This window comes from Erinaceus europaeus, chromosome 17 (genome assembly GCF_950295315.1).
Source record: "Erinaceus europaeus chromosome 17, mEriEur2.1, whole genome shotgun sequence".
In the NCBI taxonomy this organism is placed as follows: domain Eukaryota; kingdom Metazoa; phylum Chordata; class Mammalia; order Eulipotyphla; family Erinaceidae; genus Erinaceus; species Erinaceus europaeus.
In genome coordinates, this window is record NC_080178.1 from 3077802 (window position 1) to 3098070 (window position 20269).

The window sequence follows — 20269 nt, forward strand, 5'->3', positions numbered from 1 at the left end:
CCACCCTGTCCAACGCTTGACGTCTCGTCACCCAATCTGGTCCCCTACGCCTACACTGAACTTCTCTGTTCCACTCTTGGAAACAGAGTTGGCAGTCAGCTGAGGTGAAGAACAAACACCTCATCCCAGACCCCTGCAAGCGTCCACCCGGCTTTGACCTAGCACGTTATGACTGGGCCCTCCTCAATCGCTATCGAACAGGCCATGGCCGGTGCGCCGCTATGTTCCATCGCTGGGGAGCCAGAGACGACCCGAACTGCCCCTGTGGCTCCAGACAGACTATGACCCACATAGTCAACGACTGCCACCTCTCCAGATTCAAAGGAGGTCTCGAAACTTGACATCAGGCTCACCTGACGCTGTTGACTGGCTACGGAAGAAGGGCAAACGCTAGAAGAAGAAGAAGAGCAGGGCTGGGGGCCTGGAGACCAGCTGGGCCGGGACTGGGGCGCGGGGGGGGGGGGGGGGGAATCCCAGGTCAGAGTTGGCTCGGAGAGGCCCAGCAGGCCTCCAGCTGGCTGGCTCTGTGTCCCTCTGGGTCTCGGCTTCCAAGGCGGGAAAATCAGGCTGATAAAGTGCCTGCAATCTGAGAACGGCTGTGGGCTTGCTTGCGTGAAGTGTGGGCGGGCAGTGGCGCCCCCTAGTGTTGTGCAGAGAAGGCTGTGGTGAGAGGGGACACTGGCTAGTCCCTGCCTGAATCTGGATGCAGACCTTTCTTGCCCTGGCAAGACAGCGATGCTGCTGTTGGCTGTCGTTACAGAAGGGGCATCATGAATGGGTCTGTGCTCTCAGGAAGTCACCCTTCTTCCTCTTGCTTCAGTTTTTGTTGTCTTTTAATTCTCTTTACTTATTGGATAGAGAAAGCCAGAAATCGAGAGGGAAGAGGGTGGATAGGAAGAGAGGGGGCCAGGTGGTGGTGCACCTGGTTTAAGCACACACGTTAACAGTGCACAAAGACGCAGGTCTGAGCCCCTGGTCCCCACCTGCAGGGGGAAAACTTAAGAGTGATGAAGCAGGACTGCAGGTGTCTCTCTTACCCTCTCTGTCTCCCCTTTTTGTCTCAATTTCTCTCTGACTCTATCCAATAATAAAGAGATTTTAAAAATGATAACCAGGGCTGAGGAGACATCATAGTTATGCAAAAGAAAAAAAATAGAGGAAGAGAGACACCTGTAACCCTGCTTCACCACTCACAAAGCTTTCCCTCTGCAGATGGGGACCAGGAGCTTGAACGTGGGTCCTTGCACACTTGTTAACAGGTGTACCACCACCCAGCCCCCTTTAAATTTTTTTTAATTATCTTTATTTATTGGATAGAGACAGTCAGAAATCAAAAGGAAAGGGGGAAGATAGAGAGAAACCTATAGCTCTGCTTTAAAACTTGCAAAGCTTTCCCCCTGCAGGTGGGAACAGGGGGCTCAATCCAGGGGTCCTTGTGCATTATAACATGTGTTCTCAACTGGGTGTGCCACCACCCAGCCCCTCTGTCTATAGAATGGGTGTCAAGTCCTCCTGCCTTGGGAGGAACTGAGATATATACCACTAGCAGGAGCAGTGTGGTCCACAGGCACCAGTGAGCAGCTGAGGCCAGCAAAACCTCCAGTGCACCTGGACCGCCAAACCGGTTGCCATCTTTATGGTCACAGCTAATCTGAGCCATGCACTAAGGGCCTAGACTTCGCATTTCTTGCAAAACCCCTGAAATAGCCATTGTACATTTTAGGCCATTGTATAACTGGGGAAATTGAGGCCAACTGGTTCGGTGATTTCCCTAAAGCCGTGCAGCAATCCTTCGGTATTCCTGAACCTATGTCTGCCTTATTCAGACCTCTGCCCTCTCCTTTCCATTGCCCCAGTACACATGCACCCCCCACACACACACACACACAGTTTCACATGGTTATGACAGTTCCAAATCCCAGCTCTTCCCCTTGGGAATGAAGAAGGGGCAGGGGAGGAAGTGACATTAAGAAGCCTCTATGCCAGGGCAGGCGGTGGCGCGCCTGGTTAAGCACACACATTATGGTGTGCAAGGACCCAGGTTCAAACCCCTGGTCCCCACCTGCAGGGGGAATGTCGGGCATTAAGTCAGCTCCCCGGGGAATTCCTGATACTACGGCCTATTTACATAATCATTGTTTTGCCTGAAAGATCCCCACCTATTCTGTTCCATTGATCTATCTTCCTTCTACCTCGAGACCCTCCCTGCCCGCAGGCTACCATTAATCCCACCAGTTAAAACCCTCACCACAGTTGCTGACGAAGCTTCTACCTTCCCAGCCTGCTTTTACCTTTCTCTACCCCCTTTCCTAGCCATTTCCGTTTCCGACTTGCCACTTCCGGTTCTATCCTATAAAAGCATTGTCTCTCTGATCAATAAAGACATTGCATTACCACTACGCCACGAGTTCAAGTCTCTCCTGCGTCACTGAGTAAGTAGCAGCCCAGGCTGGCTCCGGTCGAGTTCTCTCCAACCCAGAGAACACGTGCCCGGGAAGAGGCACCCCCATGCTAGTCCGGCAAGGGAAAGCTTCACAAGTGGTGAAGCAGGTCTGCAGGTGTCTCTCTGTCTCTCTCCTGCACTTTCCCCTTCCCCTCACAATTTCTGTCTCTATTCAAAATAAAGATTAAAAAAATTTTTTAATCAATTTTTTAAAAAAGGACCCTCTATACCACAGATGCCCTGCCACCTGATGATGTAGGGATGGTCATTCCACTAGCAGCTGTGGAAGCTGAGGGTCCCAGAGCCTCAGCCCTGGGGGGGGGACAGCATTGGGTGGAGGCCAGGACTGTGCGGCCCCTCCATCCCCTCTGAGGCCATGCGGGTGCCCTGTTTCCCTCTCCTCTCAGGATGCGGTTCCCCCTTGTAGTTGAATCAGACTGCTCCCCTGTTCCCAGCAGGGTCAGAAGGGAAAACATCTAGGAGGCGTTGGGTTTCTCTGCTTTGGGCGTCTATCAACACATTCCAATGCCCGCCTCTGCAGCACCCTCCCACCCAGCCACCATGGGCGCCCAGCTGGACTCAGGAAGCAAGAACATGCTCGGCTGCACCTGTAGTTTCCTCTGCCCGCTCCATGCCAACTCCCCACCCCACGGCCGGACTCTGTGATCCCAGTTAGCTGGTGACCTGGCCTGCGGTGGCTCCCTCAGGCTCTGGGCTCACTCTGGCTCAGAGGATGGTGCCTGGGACAGGCTTGGCCTCAGAGCCTCCTGTAGACACGGATCTCCAGACCCTCTAGCTACCTGTCTTCCTAGCTCACTCCCCAGTGACACCCTGAGTTTTGTCTTGGTTCTCAGGGACAGCAGACACTTGACCAAGATGAACTGGAGTCCAGTTTAGACTTGACCTCTTCTGTAGTCCAGGCCCCAGACCAACTCTCCCACTCAGTCCTCTTTGTCGCTCTCTCTACCCCAGGGTTTAGTGCCAGTGGCCTTTCCTGGCCACACCTTTGTCTACGCTGTCCTCCTGGCCTGGGCTGTCTGCCCAGGTCCCTGTCCCAGATAAACAGCATGGCGTGATGGGGAAGAGGGCAGGCCCTGAGGCTAGCCAGGCAGCCATGGATTCTAACCCTGGCTGGTGGATGCCCCATCTCCCTGTGCACAGAAGCAGCCCCACCGCTCTCCCAGGGTTGAATAATGAAACCTCTAAGAAACAAGAGCATGGTGCCTGCCGTGCCGGGTGAAGACTTATTATTGTTGTTAGCACAGTGCGGGCACACAGTGGGCACTGAGTGGCATAGCCCTTGCATCACAGCCAAGGCTCTGGAACCACCACCCGCTCTACGCCCTCCACCCCCAACTATCCACAAAAAGGTCTCCATCCTCTTCCCCCCAGCATGTTCGACATGGCCCATGTCTTGCTCCAGCTCCCCCTCCCCATGCAGCCCAGCCTCCACTTGGGATCTCTCTCTCCATCAGGATTGCTTCCCTCTGAGACTGTGATGGGCCTCCCTGCCAGTGGACATCAAGGTCAGGGTCCTCACGGCACTGCCCCGCCCTCATGAGACCCACTCCACAGCCCAGCCACCCTCTGGTCCTTGCACACTGGAAGCCATGTGACCATCTGCTCAGTCTTCCCAGAGACCGGGGATCCCACTCAGCAGGGAACTGGGCTCCATCATGGCTGGGCCCCTTGAGTCCATGTGCTTGGAGTCTGGCGCGGTGTCCCCAGCAGAGGCTAGTCCCAGCTGCTGTCCAGCATGCGGTCACTTGTTGGGTGGCAGGTGGCATTGCACACATGCGGGCAGGGGGTGTGAGGGCAGCTGAGCAGGTTTACAGAGGAGCCAGGGGTGGGGGTGGGGCAGGGGGAGGAACCGGGGCCTAAGCTGGGAGTCGGGGAAGGGGCCCTTTCACTTCCCCAGGAGCACAGTGTCGCGGCAGGACGTGGGCTGTGGCACCGCAGCAGGCTCCCCTCCATCAGCCCAAGACAGAGCCAGTGTTGGGGGAGCCATCACTCCGGCTGGTGTGGCGGTGCCAGCGTTCAGGGGGACGGGCAGGGGGTCCATCCAGTGTGTCTGTCTGGTGGGCGAGTCCCACATGCAGAGCTCCCCGGGGCTGTGGGAGGCGGGGGTCCCGGGGGCTAGTCCAGCGGCCCCTGGAAGATGAGGCGCACGCAGCCGTGCTCGCCGGTCAGCCAGGCCCCGCAGAAGGGGCAGGCGGCATGGAAGGCGTGGGTGCCATGGGGCAGCGGCGTCTGTGCCCAGTAGCGGGCAGTCTTCTCGGAGCAGACATGACCGCAGGGCGCGAAGGCATGGCTGGGTGGCCCGGGGTCCAGGCACAGGCCGGCCTCCTGGCCCAGCCACAGCGGCACGTAGGGCCCCACCAGGCGGCACAGCGGGCACTCGCGCTCCTGTTGGCCCCGCTCGCGCCGGCAGCCCCAGCCGTGGTAGCCGTGGACGTGGCCGCAACGGACGTAGACCCAGGGCTGCTGCTTGTCGGGGGCTGTGCGGCCGCGGGCCGGGCTGGGGAAGGCCAGTGTGCTCAGCCCCACTGGGCACTGTGGCCGTGCCGCGTTGGCCTCCTGCCGCTGTGCCTCCAGCTGCTTGAGCGTGGGTGCCCGCAGCAGCCCGGCCGGTGTGCGCCACAGCAGCGTGGCCCCACACAGGTCGATGAGCGAGCCGTCCTGCAGCACGTTGGTTTCGTTCTCCACCTGCGGTGGCAAAGGCCCTCACTGCCTGGGGGCCAGAGCGCCCACCCCACCCCCCAGAGGGGAAACCCTGAGTGGGAGGGGGTACGGGGCAGGGGGGCGCTGGGGCAGAGGAGGGGTACCTGGGTGGGGTTGGGAGCTGGGGTAGAGGGGGGCTGAGGCAGAGGAATGGTACTGGGGGGGGGTCTGGAGGGGGTGAGTGGGGGAGAAGGGGGGAAGGGGAGTCTGGGGTAGAAGGTGTGCTGAGCTGGGAAAGGGAGCCTTAGGCCTTGGTCACATCTTGTCAGATCAAGGGCTGGACCCAAACAAGGCTTCCCCAGAGCATCTCAGCAGACCCTGCACATAATGTCAGAGGCAGGAGCCCCTGAGGCAAACGCTGGGGACTCAGCCCAGAGCCAGCATCCTTGGAGCAAGGGCTCCTGAGTGGGCTGCCTGGGCCTGCAGCCTGGCCTCTCTGCAACCCTGCACCTCCTCCTCTCAGGAGTCAATCAATGGAAACACCTGGTACACAGGTGCTCAGTTAGCTGTGCCAATGAGTGCTCACTAAAGAACTCCTCCAGGGCCCGTTTCCGTTCCCGTGGGGACAGACAGACACACTCTGCCAACACTTCAGGAGAGAACCAGCTCCCTGGAACTCAGGCTGAGTATCGCCCTCAGAAGAGGCTATGGCTTTCCAAGCTCGGTGTCCTCAGAGCCAAGAGACAGCTGCAGTGGCTCTGCTGCACGTCTCCTGTGGGCTCCGGCAGTTTGTGGGCTCCACTTGGGGGCGTGGTCTGTGCCTGTAGGGGCCCCCTGAGCATCAGGGGTCATCTGGAGATGATCCCACCAGGGAAGGGTGAGGGGCCTGGGGGAGCCAGAAGGGGCCACCTACCAGCTTGCCCCGCTGCTGTGCTGAGCGGCTGTCCCGCAGGGTGTAGACGTTCCCGCAGACCGAGATCTCCCGCCAGGCACCGGGGGCTGAGTCCTCAGAGAAGCCGCCTGCCGGGTGCATCACCAGGACCCCGTTGGTGGTCAGACCATCCATGAGGCCATCGGGGGTCCGCCACTTGGCCGCCCGTTCCTGGGACCATGTGCAGGATCAGATCATATGCCTGAGCAAGAGCTCACTGCCCTCCTCCCCCCGACCACCAGTAGGATCTGCCTCTCTACTGTCAGAGTTCAGGGCGGCCCTGGAAAGGCCTGGAATCACACTGCGTGACCCTGGGGAGGCTGCCCTCTCGGAGCCTCACTTTGCTCAGTCCCACTTGGATCCCTGGGGGGGGTCTAACACTGCAAGATGCTGCCCCACCCACCCACCCCAGCAGCCCCTTAGTTAACACACAGTTGGAGCATGTGGTCCCTGCCCCAGGTGTGTGTGGGGGGGGTCTCGCTCACCCCAAGAAAGATGTTGCTGGAGGCATCGAAGCCAGCGGCGTAGACGCGGGCAGTATAGGGTGGCCGGCGGTCACAGAGGATGCGGCAGGCGTAGCGGGAGATGGTGCTCTGGGCAGAAGGGCCCTCAGTGGTGCTCCCTCCTGGGGACGTGTCTGTCACCACGAAGTCAATCATGTTCTCTGTGGAGCGGCCAATCTGCAAACAGGGGCCTACTGTGTGCAGGGGTGAACCCTGAATGGGAGCCCCACCCCAGGGGCTGGGCCACCAAACAACGTGGCATCAACCCAATTCTGGGGTCAGAGGTAGGGACCCCAAATCCCGTCACCATGATTGGGGGGCTTTTCCTCACCTGTCCTCTTCCCAGTCAAGGGAGCACTGCACTTAATAAGAACAAGCTTTTTTTGTTTGCTGACAGAATAGTGACAGGCTGGGACCCAGGTCTTGGTGGGCCAGGCACAAGCAGTCACATGTAGCTGACTTCATGGATTGATTGATTGATTGGTTTTTCAATTCCAATATTACTTTACTGAGGAAATTTCAATTTACAGGGTTTTTGTTGTCACAAGGGTAGATTTCGTTTCTATTTTCCTTCCTTCCTTCCTTCCTTCCTTCCTTCCTTCCTTCCTTTCCTTCTTTCTTTCTTACCTCCAGGGTTATCTCTGGGGCTCAGTGACTGCACTACAAAACCACTGCTTCTATGGCCATTTTTTTTTCTTTTCAATTTTTTGGATAGGACAAAGAAAAACTGAGAAGGGAGGGAAAATTAGGGAGATAGAAAGATAGACACCTGGGAGTTGGCCAGTAGCGCAGCGGGTTAAGCGCACGTGGCGCGAAGCTCAAGGACCGACGGAAGGATCCCAGTTCGAGCCCCCGGCTCCCCACCTGCAGGGGAGTCGCTTCACAGGCGGTGAAGCAGGTCTGCAGGTGTCTGTCTTTCTCTCCCCCTCTGTCTTCCCCTCCTCTCTCCATTTCTCTCTGTCCAAAGACAGCAACAACAACAACAACAACAATAATAACCACAATAATGATGGAACAACAAGGGCAACAAAAGGGGAAAAAATGGTCTCCAGGAGCAGTGGATTTGCGGTGCAGCACCGAGCCCCGGCAATAATGCTGGGGGAATAATAATAATAATAAATATATAGACAGACACCTGCAGACCTGCTTCACTACTTGTGAAGCGACCCCCCGCTGCCGGTGGGGAGCCAGGGGCTCGAACCAGGATCCTTGTGTGGGTTCTTGCGCTTAGTACTATTTGCACTTAACTCAGTGCACATAGTCCCCCTATTTATTCACTTATTTATTTTTATTGCCACCAAGGCTATTGTTGAGGCTTGGTGCCGGCACTACAAATCCACCACTCCCAGCAGTCATCACCCCCCCTTTTCTTCTGTTTTACTGAATAGGACAGAGAGAAACTGAGAGAGGTGGGGGAAGCAGAGAGATGCCTGCTGCCCTGCTGTACCCCTCATGAAGCTTCCCCCCTGCAGGTGGGGAGCAGGGGCTCTAACCTGAGTCCTTGCACATGGTGACATGTGTGCTCAGTTGGGCACGCCAGGGGGTGGACTTCTTTTCTAAGCAGCACCAAGGAATAAGTTAAGGGTTTCTGCTATGAGCAGCAAGGCTGAGTGGCCTTCCCAGCTCAATGTTCAAGGGGAGAGAGAGAGAGAGAGAGAGGGAGAGGCAGAGAGAGGACATAGCTGCACCATCTATCGGCTTCCCTTGTGCTGTCCATGGTACCCCCGTGAGGTGCTGGGCATTAGCATAGTAAGGCGTGTGCTTTACCCACTAAGCCAGCTCCTGGCCTGCCACACCAAGCTCTGGGTGTTAGCAGAACATGTGTATAGCTGTACTAGGCTTTTCATATGCGGTTTCATGGGGTGGGCACTGCTCTGGGTCCTGCTTTACAGATGAAGAAAATGAAGCCTGCCAAGGCTAAGTGACTCCTGCCCAAAGTCACCATGCAAATGACAGAGTTGGGAAGTGACATCAGCAGACCTCTCACACCGTGCTCTGAACCCTTAAGCGCTATGGCCTCCACAGCTGAAACATCAGAAAAGCCACCAGAGGGGGCGAGGACACCATCGCCCGTCCCTCCTCTGGCCTTTGGTTCCCAGGACTCAGCCTGGAGCACCTGTGGATGATCTCTGGCGGCTCAGTGCAGGTGCAGGTGGGCTGGCAGAGGGGCCGCGAGTACCTGGAACATGTCGGTGTCGCTGTCGTGTGTGTACTCAACGATGACCGAGTGGCTCCGGGACAGCGTAAAGGAGATGCTGTGCTGGCCGCGGTTGCTCAGGGCCTGGGAGGGAGGAAGGAGAAGTGACCTCCCAGGGACAGGAGGCCTCGGGGACCGTGAGCCTCACAGCCAGGAGCTGAAGCCCAAGGCCAGCGGCCATCCATCCCCGACTCGCCGCGGAGGGTCAGCTGCACGTTTACACGGTTTCCCCTTGTGATCCCCCCGGCCTCCCCAAGAAGGAACTGCAGCTCAGAGAGAAGAAGCCAGCCTGAGGTTCCAGCCAGCGTCTGGGCATGCGGCTCAATGGAAGGGCCGGGCTTCCCACAAGCAGGCAGGAGCCTTCTGCACATTTGCTTCCGTGACACAAGCCTCGAGCAGGCACCAGGCCACTGCTCCCAGACCTGAGTCCTTCCCTCCTTCCTTCCTTCCTTCCTTTCTTCCTTCCTTCCTTCCTTCCTTCCTTCCTTCCTTCCTTCCTCTTTTTAGTCATCATTTGGGCTTCACTATTCTGCATCAACATTTTTCAGACAGAAAGAGAGACAAAGGGAGAAAGGGACAGAGGGACAGAGAGACAGAGGGAAAGGTACCTGAAGCTTCCTCCAGTGCAGTGGGGGCTGGCCCCGAATCTGAGGCCTAAGTATGCAGGGCAGGGACACTATCTGGTGAGCTGTCTCGCCAGCCCTCTCTCTTCCTTTCTCCTTCTTTCTTTGCTTTTTTTTTCTTTAGGGATTAAAAAATGTTTTCTTGGGAGTCGGGCTGTAGCGCAGCGGGTTAAGCGCAGGTGGCGCAAAGCACAAGGACCGGCATAAGGATCCCGGTTCGAACCCCGGCTCCCCACCTGCAGGGGAGTCGCTTCACAGGCGGTGAAGCAGGTCTGCAGGTGTCTATCTTTCTCTCCTCCTCTCTGTCTTCCCCTCCTCTCTCCATTTCTCTCTGTCCTATCCAACAATGACAACAACAATAATAACTACAACAATAAAACAACAAGGGCAACAAAAGGGAATAAATAAAGAAAATAAATATTAAAAAAAATGTTTTCTTTATTTATAAAAATATTTTATTTTATTAATGAGAAAGAGAGGAGGAGAGAGAAAGAACCAGACATCACTCTGGTCCATGTGCTGCTGGGGGCTGAACTCAGAACCTCATGATTGAGAGTCTAATGCTTTACCCACTGCACCATCTCCTGGACCACTAATATTTTTATTCATTAATGGATAGAGACAGAGAGAAATTGAAAGGGGAGGGGAGACAGAGTGAGACAGAGACAGAGAGACACCTGCAGCTCTGCTCTACCACTCGTGAAGCTTCCCCCCTGCAGGTGGGGACTGGGGACTTGAACCTGGGTGCTTGAGCCCTGTAGTGTGTGTACTCAACCAGGTGTGTCACTGTCTGGCCTTTCCTCCCTCCTCCTCCTTCCTTTCTTTCTCTCTATCTCTCTTTCTGTATGAGAGAGAGAGAGGAAAAGAGGGGGGAAGAAAGAAAAAGGGAGAGACACAGCACTGCTCCGCCATCCGCAGAGCTCCTGGGGCCACACCTGGTGCTCCCATGTGCTACTGAGGTTCAAACTCAGGCCCTCCAATATGTAAAGGTCTCTCTACGAGACAATCTCTATGAGGTGAGCTAGCTCCAGGTCCCCGAGGCCCTGGGTTTGATCCCCTGTACAATGAACACATAAATAAACCTCACAGCTGGACAAAGCAGAACCCCAATTCCTTGAAGTCAAAGAGGCTTCCCCTCTGCCACTTCGGTGACTGCACACCCCGCTCCGAGCTTGGCTGCCTCCAGAACGCTACTGCTTCTACCCGCCGGGACCTGGCAGGCGAGGCGGCACCGTGCACATTGTAGAGGGCAGTGCACAGCATGAAGGTGCCCCGCCTGCACCCTTTCTCTGGCATGCCCAAAGTCAGCGGGTGAGCCAGTGGGGCAGGAGGGAGCAGGTGGGCTGAGACCAGGAGCTCGGAGCGGGAGGGAGCCGTGTGCTTGCCTTGGAGACGAGCGGCGTGGAGATGTGGTGCATGACATCAGGCTTCACTCCGTTGGCATGTGGCCGGCGGCTCAGTGCCAGGCGGCTTCGCCGGTGGCCCTTGTCCCCACTTGCCAGACAGCCGTTATAGCTGCGGACATGGGGCAGGGGGTGGGGCAAAAGGATTGACAGCAGAGAGAGGGAGAGAGAAGGTTAGTTCCTGAGAGACTTGAAGGAACTGCCAACTTTGGGGCAGATTCTGCTTTCACAAACAAGCCTGAGAAATACCCCAAACTAGAGGACCCCACTGTGTAAAACCAATGCCTCGGGGAGTGTTTTTCTTTCTTTCTTTCTAACAGAGACAGAAACAGAGGGGGAGATAGGGAGAGAAAGAGAGACACCTGTAGCACTACTCCACTGTGAAGCTTCCTCCCTGCAGATGGGGACTAGGGACTTGAACCCAGGTTCTCGCACACAGTAACGGATGCACCCTACTGGGTGTGCCACCACCTGGTCCCCACAGAACATCTTCCAAAAGCCTTTCCCTTGAGCAACCATGTTTGGCCAGGTGCTGGGCACTGGGTTGGCAGGGGTGACTGACACTGAAGGCAGTGACTGACCAGTCACATCTGCTCTCTCCGTGGCAGGATAAGGTGGCTTTAAGCTTTTTCAAGGAGGCTGAGTATCACCTGCTTATGACCCCGTCCTAAAGGCAGGAATCTGCTCCCAGATTCCAATTCCTGGGAGAGGGAACACCTGCACTGGGCTGGAAAGTACTAGCAAAGATTCATCTCTAGAAAATCACCACCTGGTGGGACCACCTAGTGGCACAACATGCGTTACAAGGCACAAGGTCAAGGGTTCAAGCGAGCCCCTGGTCCCCACCTGCAGGGGGAAAGCTTCACGAGTGGTGAAGCAGGGCTGCAGGTGTCTCTCTGTCTCTCTCTCTCTCTGTCTGTCACCACCTTCCTCTCAATTTCTGGCTATCTCTATCCAATAAATAAAGATAGCAAAAAACTTAAAAAAGAAAAGAAAATCACCACCTGGTAGAGTGCATACCCTACTATGCACAGGGACGCAGGTACGAGCCCCCCACCACATGAAAGCATGCAAAGGAGAAGCTTCCTGAGTGGTGCTGTGGTTGGTGTCTCTCCTCTCTCTCCCTCCTTCCCTGCCTCTTATCCTCATATTGAAAACTAAGAGTCCACCCGGAGCAGTGGAGTCCCAGCAAACATCTCGACTGAGTTAAGGAAGAGGAAGGCATCTTTTCTCCCACCATAAACACTCAAAGAAGCCCATGGAAGGCAAAGCCTGATCTGCAAGGGCTCCTCGTCATCTTAGACACCACACTTCTACCCTCCTTTGCCGCTCCTGCTGGGGGCCTGGCTGTGGAATCAGGGGACGGGTGAGCAACAGCCTTGAATATTGCCAGGGACTGGAGCCTCCCGGGTGCCTGGGGCTACTAATTACCTAATGGAATCCAGGCTTCCTTCCGCCCATTTTATGAATGAGGCAAATCGAGGCTCAGGGAGGTAAAAATGACTTGCCCAAGGTCCTCAATGATAAAGTGCAGATTCAAACTGGGGTCTGCTGGACTCGGGCCTCTCCCTAGAAGCCCTTCCCTTGGGGCACAAAGGCCCCGAGGCAAACAGGGTTTGGTGAGTCCAAGGAATGGAAAGGATGGGGAGGTGAGTGATGAGAGGTAGCAGGAAAGATAAGGCTGATGTGGCTGAAGGAGGAAGGGTCCTCAGCAGCCGGCTGAGTCTAGATTTATTCTGTGAGCAGTGAGGAGCCACAGGTGTTAGAGCGGGAGCGTCAGGGAAAGAGCTGCCAAGTCCAGCCAGGAGATGCCTGCACTGAAATGGGCTGGGGAGCTTTTGAAAATGCAGATTCTGGGGGTCGGGCAGCGCAGCGGGTTAAGCGCATGTGGCGCAAAGGGCAAGGACTGGCGTAAAGATCCTGGTTCGAGCCCCCAGCTCCCCACCTGCAGGGGAGTCGCTTCACAGGCGGTGAAGCAGGTCTGCAGGTGTCTGTCTTTCTCTCCCCCTCTCTGTCTCCCCCTCCTCTCTCCATTTCTCTCTGTCCTATCCAACAGCGATGACATCAACAACAATAATAACTACAACAGTGAAAAACAAGGGCAACAAAAGGGAAAATAAATATTAAAAAATTGTTTAAAAATGCAGATTTGGGGCTCCTTGGGGCCTGATGGGGTGGGCCCTGGCTGCTGTGTTCAGTGTGTGCTCCTGGCAGCTCTGGTGCATGGCCAGCAATGGGTTAACTGCTCTGCAGAGAGTGAGAACTGTGGTCTCCCCAGTCAGTCGGTGGCCATGTCCTCAGGTAAGTCAATGCTTCCTTCAGATGCCTAGTAGTTGCTTATCTAATGCAAGGCCCCCTCCTCTAGCCGCTGAGGGGCAGCACCCTGTAAGCACCATGCAGCCATTCAAGCCACAGACCCAGCACTTCCCCTTGTCACCTCACCGCTGAAAACAAGCTAATTTATCAGGATCCACTTCCCAGGCTCAGCCTGACAGCTGAACAGGACAAAGCACTGGGTGATGCCTGCACATACACAGCAAGCCCTCAGTGAATCTTAGCTATTACTATTGTTACTTAAATGGCCTGGGAGAATGGCTCAGCTGGTCCAAGCGCAAGACTTGCATGCCTGAAGCTCCTGGGTCAAGTCCTGGAAATGTCAGGGTGGTGCTCTGGCTTCTCTCTCTTATGTGACACTCTATCATAGAGTGTTAAATAATGCTAAATGTTGAGATCAATCAAACAAATCTGAAAAATAAAAGCAGCAGTGGCCTGAGAAATGACAGTCGCGAGAGCACTGGACTTAAAAGCCTGAGGGCTCAGGTTTAATTCCCTGCACCCTGTGTGCCATAGCAAGAGTCCGGTTCTCTCTCTCTCTCGAATAAATAAATAAATAAATAAATAAACAAACAAACAAATATTGGAACTGGGAAATGTTATACATGTACAAACCACTGTATTTAGGGGCCGGGTGGTGGCGCACCTGGTTGAGTGCACATGTTACAGTGCGCAAGGAACCGGGTTCAAGTCTCTGGTCCCCACCTGCAGGGGGAAAGCTTTACAGGTGGTGAAGCAGGGATGCAGGTGTCTTTCTATTCCTCTCCCTCTCCTTCTCTATCTCCCCCTTCACTCTTGATTTCTGACTGTCTCTATCCAAGAAAGATAATAAAAAAAAGTTACACCCACCTGCAGGGGGGGTCGCTTCTGTCTTCCCCCCTCTCGATTTCTCTCTGTCCTATCCAACAATAACAATAAAAATAACAACAATGATAAACAAGGGCAACAAAAAAAAAGAGAGAGAGAGAAAAAATAGTCTCTAGGAGCAATTGATTCATAGTGCAGGCACCAAGCCCCAGTGATAACTGATAACTGTGGATGCAAAAAAAAAAAAGTTACAAATTATTGTATTTTGCTGTCGACTGTAAACCATTAATCACCCAATAAAGAAATAAAAAATAAATTAAATAAATAAATCTTGGGTGGTCCCAGAAGTAGCACAGTGGATAAGACTCTCAAGCATGAGGTCCTGAGTTTGATCCCTGGCAGCACATGTACCAGAGTGATGTCTGGTTCTTTCTCTCTTTCTCTCCTCCTATACTTCTCATTAATAAATAAAATCTTTTAAAAATATTTATTTATTCCCTTTTGTTGCCCTTGTCTTATTGTTGTAGTTATTTTTTTTTTTTAATTAATTTTATTTTTGAGAGAGATGAAGAGAGGAGAGAGAGAGAAACACCAGAGCACTGCTCAGCTCAGGCTTATGGTGGTGCGGGGGATTGAACCTGGGACTTAGGAGCCTCAGGCATGAGAGTCTGTTTGCATAACCATTATGCTGTCTCCCCCGCTGTTGTAGTTATTATTGTTGTTGTTATTGCTGTCATTGTTGTTGGACAGAGAGAAATGGAGAGAGGAGGGGAAGACAGAGAGGGGGAGAGAAAGACAGACACCTGCAGACCTGCTTCACCGCCTGTGAAGCGACTCCCCTGCAGGTGGGGAGCCGGGGGCTCGAGCTAGGATCCTTAACACCATCCTTGAGCTTTGCGCCGCCTGTGCTTAACCTGTTGAGCTACCACCAGACTCTCAAATAAAATCTTTAAATAAATAAAATACATAAATCTTGTGTGTGGGGAGATAGCATAATGGTTATGCAAAGAGATTCTCCTGCCTGAGGCTCCAAAGTCCCTTAGTTCAGGGATTGAACCTGAACTAAGTAGTGCTCTGGAAAAAATACATCAATAAGGGGATCGGGTGGTGGCGCAGTGGGTTAGGCGCATGTGGCGCAAAGCGCAGGGACCAGACCAGCGTAAGGATCCCGGTTCGAGCCCCTGGCTCCCCACCTGCAGGGGAGTCGCTTCACAGGTGGTAAAGCAGGTCTGCAGGTGTCTATCTTTCTCTCCCCCTCTCTGTCTTCCCCTCCTCTCTCCATTTCTCTCTGTCCAACAACGAACAACATCAACAATGGCAATGGTAGTGACCACAGTGAGGTTACAACAACAAGGGCAACCAAAAGAGGGGAAAATGGCCTCCATGAGCGGTGGATTCATGGTGCAGGCACTGAGCCCAGCAATAACCCTGGAGGAAAAATAAATAAATAAATAAATAAATAAAAATAATTAAATAATAAATCTTAAGAAATAAAAGTATGTTCACTAATCCTTTCTTAAATTAAAAATTTAAATAAAAAAAAAAAGAACTAACACACAAAAAAAAAAAAAAAAAAAGAAATAAAAGTAAATGATGTGTGTAAACAGACAGTAGCCATTACTATTTCTAAATAATCACGGTAATGGTAGTGTCGCTCATTGGATGTTTTCTTCAGTGCAGGTGGCAGAGAGAGGGGACAGAGGAGGTATGAATGGGGAAGAGAGAGGCGAGGTTGTGGGTGGAGGGACTGGGGGCCTGAGGTCAACCCAGCCACTGACTCGCCTGCTTCCTCCCTCCTGGCCGTGTTCCCGCATGAGGCTCAGCTGTGGCTGAGTGAAGATACACTAGGTCTAGAGTGAGAAAGACCTGGGTCCAGAGCCCAGCCCTGCCACTTACCAGCTGTGTGCCCTTGGGCCAGTCACTTCCCCTCTCTGAGCCTCGGTTTCCTCACCTCCTGTCTCACAGCATCTTTGTGAAGATTGAAATGAAATAATGTCCATGAAAAGGCTTGGCACAGGCCTGCCTCCCAGATCACCGGCTGTGTACAGGGTCCTGCAGAAGGCGCCTGACTCTCCTGCCACAGCCCTGCCTGCAGGGAGTCTTGCCCGCAGCCTGCGTGTCAGGCAGGCGCATGAAGGTGCAGGCAAACTGAGCACCTTGCAGCGGCTACGTTCGAATCCAGCAGTTTTGCAGGAAAACCAGAGGCCTTTCCCCCAAACCACAAACACACCGGGTGCTTTGGGAAAGGCAACTACTATGTTTTGTTTTGCTTTGGTTGTTTTTCTCATCTGATCGGACACCCAGGAGGCAGATAACATTGTCTCAGTCAGTCATTTATGAAAAATGAGAAGACAAAATAACCAAGGATCTAAGTGGATCTGCTCGGCGGCGTGGGAAGGTGAGGAGCCATAGGTCTGGCAGTTCTGGGAGGGGGGGTGCCCGGTACCCCACCCCGCCTGGCCCAGCCATGCTCACCCCAGGACGATGAGTTCGCCATACTTGATGGGCTTCTCGCCTGGCTGCGCTCCTTCGCAGGGAGAAGAGAGGGCGCAAGGGCCCTGGCTCACCGAGTGCAGGAGGTCTGAGGTTCGCGGAGACCCCACTTCCGGGTTGCCTTCCAACACCATACTGGGCAGAGTGGGAGAGGTGAAAAAGGGCTTTGCAAGCACCCACACAAGGCCCCCTCCGCACCAGCCCAGGCCTGCTGCGGGACTTCTGACCTTTCACCCCTTCTGTTGCTGTGGCAACCACACACTCAGGCCTCCCCTAATCGCTCAGGGCTGCCCCAGTCGGTACCAGGGACCAGGGGAAGGAAACGGGTGGAATGGAACCCACTGGAAAGGGGCTCCACGATGAACAGAGTGAGGCTACTCGGAGGCCAGAGAGATGGGTCAGCTCGGGGTGTCCGGAAGCTTCCTTTTGGCCAGGACCCAGTCTGGGATGTTAGGTGGAGGGGCACCCCAGGAGCTGGGGGCTCTTCGACTCAGTTCTGTCTTGAGCTCAGTCCCGAGACCCCTCTCAGGTTCTTGGCATCTGTTCGTCTTCATCCTTCGTCCCTCTGCAGACTTGTGCTTGTCTGTCTGTCTGTCTGTCTGCTCAATGACTCTCTGTCTTCCCCGCCGCTGTCCTCTGCGGGGCTCTCTCCCCACCCTTTCCCGTGTCCGCCTGTCTGGCCACCTCCATCTCTCCATCCATCTGCCTCAGTCTCCCCATCTTGGCGCCGCCCCGAGGGCAGGCCCCAGGGCCCCTGTGGGTGCGCACCCCGCCTCCCTCGGGGTCGGTCTGCAGTGCCCCGCCGCCCGGGTCTCGGAGGCCTGTGCGGGCGGCGCTGCCCCCTCCGGCCCGGCTGCAGCAGAGCCGGGAGGGAGCTCGTCCCCCCGCGGCTGCGCCGGGCCCGGCTGCTACGCAGATTCACACCGGGCCCCGCCGCCCCCCGCGCGCACCCCGGACCCGCGATCGCCCGCGGGAGCGCGCACAGCCACGGGCGCCCGCCCTCGGACCCGCTCCCCTCGCCGCCCCCAGACACGCAAACACGCCCCCCGCGCCCGTCCGGCGCAGCCCCCGCCCACTCGGGCCCCGCGGCTTCACCTGGCGGCGCTCCGGGCCCGCGCGGCGCCGCTCCCGGCCCGCTGCGCCCCCGCTCGGACCCGGGGTCGCTGCGGCGGGATGGGCTCGGCCCGCGGCGGCTCGGTGCTGCCTCGTCACGGGGACACCCGGGGCCGGGGGAGGGGGGACGCGCGCCAACCGCAGCCCCGCCCCGCCCAGGCCCCGCCCCTGCAGCGGAGCCCGGCGGATGAAGACACGCCCCGCCAGAGGCCACGCCCCTGGCCCCGCCCCGCCGCGGGAGCCACGCCCACCCGTCTGTTTCAGGGCACCCCCCCCCCCCCCGGCGCCCTGCGGGGGCCTCCGAAGGTCGCCCCTCATCTCTGGGCACTCCCGGGGTCTCCTCCCTCTGCAAACGGGGGTCCCTCTGGACCTCCATGTGGGGAGGTCGCAGACAGGAGATGGGGGAGGAAAATAAGGCAAAGGAGGCCCAGGAAAGACCCCCAGCCCCCAATGGAGCAAGCCTCCGGAGATGCCAGCTATGCGAATGGAGACCTTTGGGTGCACGCCTCCCCTTTCGAGCCTGGGCCTTGCAGCAGCCCCAGATCTGCGCACAGGACGACCTCCCACTTCACAGACGCGAAAACAGGTGGACAAAATCGAGCCGCGAGCGAGGGGCCCCGCGTGGATCTCGCCACGCACCTTCATGCCTGGTGGTCACTGCTAAGAATGACAGAGATGCACCTGCTAAGGGCCCTGCGGTTCAGCGTTGTCTCTTGGTCTGTTTAGAACTTCCAACAGGAGCTGGGGGGAGGGCCCAGGTAGTGTCACTCCTGGTTAAGCGCACAGATTACAGTGCACAAGGACAGCTTCATGAGCGGTGAAGTAGGGTTGCAATTGTTCGATCAAATAAAGTTAAAATAAAATTAAGATAAGTTAAAAAAAAAAGAACTGAGGGGAGCCCGGACTACCAGCCAGGTCCCCCCCCCAAAAAAAATGTTGTTATTGGTTTATGGTAGGGGATTAAACCTAGGACTTCAGCTCAGGCATGAGAGTCCTTTACATAACCATTATGTTGTCTCCCCAGCCCTCAACCAGAATCTCTGGAGTATGTGCTTTCCTGAAGAAATCAAGAAAAGCTGCATGGAGGAGGCAGTCTTTGGCCCGCCTCATAAGTGGAAGTTTACCCACACATTCCCAAACAGGAGCATCTGCCCTCCCCCATCTCTGAGACTCCGTTTGAGACCCTTTACATTTATCTACGCACCCCACTGACTCCCTCTCCTAAAAATAGTTCAAGATACCAACTGCTTGGTCAGCTGTTCTGGGGCACGACAGAAGATCCTCCAGGGACAAGTGCGCTCGTTGACCAGAGAGAAAGCCTCCAGGAGAGCAGCAAAGGCAGCCAGCAGGTGGCACAAACCCTGTGCCACAGGGGAGCCTCCAGCCCGAGTGCCCCTGCAGTATGCCCACCTCCATGCCAGCCCCCACTAAGGACACAGGTAGAATTTCACTTGCCTCTGGACTTCCAGCTTCCAGCACCTTCCCTCCCAGAATGGTTCCCAGGTAAGCCACACTGATTAATGTTAAAGCCCCATCTCCAGACTGCAGACCAATCGGACGGGTGGAGTGTGTGTGTGTGTGTGTGTGGGGGGGGGTGTACAGCTGCAGGTCACAGTCAGACCCGAGCCCCTTGCTGCCACCTCCTGACCCTTCTTTTCTCCCTATATCAATAGCAGCCAGAGTAATAGCTCAGCTGGTGGAACCCAGGACTGGGATGCCTGAGGCTACCATCTTGATCTCTGGTGCTACACATGTCCGCTTTCTCTGTCTCTTTCACCAGAAACTCTGAATCTCATATGAAGTGAATAAAACAGGGGCCAGGTGGTGACACAGCCAATGGAGTGCACATGTTAGCATATATTATACCATGCTTGAGGACCTGGGGTTCAAGCCCCTGGTCTCCACCTGCAGGGAGGAGGCTTCATGAGTGGTGAGGCAGGTCTGTAGCTGTCTCTCTATCCCTCCCTCTCTAGCTCCCCCTCCTTTCTCAATTTCTCTCTGTCTCTTTATCAATTAAAAAGGGGATGGAAAAAAGGCTGCTGGGGTGGTGGATTCATTGTGTAAGTACTGAGCCATAGCAGTAACTATGGTGGCAAGAAAACAAGAAAAAAAAACAACACATAAACCTTTAGGGCAGGGAAAGTAGTATAACAGACTCTTCATGCCTGAGGCTCTGAAGTCCCAGGTTCAATCCCCTGCACCACCATAAACCAGAGCTGAGCAGTGCTCTGGGAAAAATAAGTAAACCTGTAAAAATGCATATATAGAGGAGGTCGGGCGGTAGTGCTGTGGGTTAAGCACACGTGGCGCAAAGTGCAAGGACTGGCTAAAGGATCCCAGTTCGAGCACCAGGCTCCCCACCTGCAGGGGGTCACTTCACAAGCAGTGAAGCAGGTCTGCAGGTGTCTATCTTTCTCTCTCCCTCTCTGTCTTCTCCTCCTCTCTCCATTTATCTCTGTCCTATCCAACAACAACGACATCAATAACAACAACAATAATAACTACAACAACGATAAAACCTTGGCAATAAAAAGGGGGAAAATAGCCTCTAGGAGCAGTGGATTCATGGTGCAGGCACCAAATCCCAGCAATAACCCTGGAGGCAAAAAAAAAAATGCAGGCAGGGGAGACAGCATAATGGTCATGCAAACAGCTCCTAAATCCTGGATTCAATCCCCTGCACTGCCGTAAGCCAGAGCTGAGCAGTGCTCGGGTGTCTCTCTCTGTCTCTCTCTCTGCATCTCTCTGAAAATAAAATAAA

The 20269-nt window shown here is 55.1% G+C and overlaps 1 protein-coding gene across 4 annotated transcripts; it reads right to left on the bottom strand.

The window, feature by feature from the left end:
* Positions 1-3659: 3659 nt before the first annotated feature.
* PELI3 (pellino E3 ubiquitin protein ligase family member 3) lies at positions 3660-17647 on the bottom strand. 4 transcript variants are annotated; one of them, XM_060175977.1, is made up of 8 exons: positions 17491-17647; positions 16378-16530; positions 15799-15870; positions 10744-10873; positions 8718-8819; positions 6521-6715; positions 6018-6206; positions 3660-5149 (listed from the first exon to the last, which is right to left on the bottom strand). In XM_060175977.1, exons 2-8 carry the CDS (start codon positions 16527-16529, stop codon positions 4580-4582), a joined length of 1410 nt encoding a protein of 469 aa, XP_060031960.1. In that variant the 5' UTR covers position 16530; positions 17491-17647; the 3' UTR covers positions 3660-4579. The 4 variants fall into 4 exon arrangements, with proteins under 4 accessions (XP_060031960.1, XP_007518696.2, XP_060031961.1 ...); XM_007518634.3 differs by lacking the exon at positions 17491-17647 and adding an exon at positions 16738-17374; XM_060175978.1 differs by lacking the exon at positions 15799-15870.
* Between the last annotated feature and the right edge of the window lie 2622 nt (positions 17648-20269).

Coding starts and splice junctions, on each gene's coding strand:
- PELI3 (XM_060175977.1), bottom strand. CDS start 16,529: ATGGTGTTGGAAGGCAACCCGGAAGTGGGGTCTCCGCGAACCTCAGAC. Junction 15,871..16,377: donor GGCGAACTCATCGTCCTGGG/GTGAGCATGGCT, acceptor ATCTTCACAAAG/ATGCTGTGAGACAGGAGGTG. Junction 10,874..15,798: donor GGCCCAAGGGCACACAGCTG/GTAAGTGGCAGG, acceptor CCATGTCCGCAG/CTATAACGGCTGTCTGGCAA.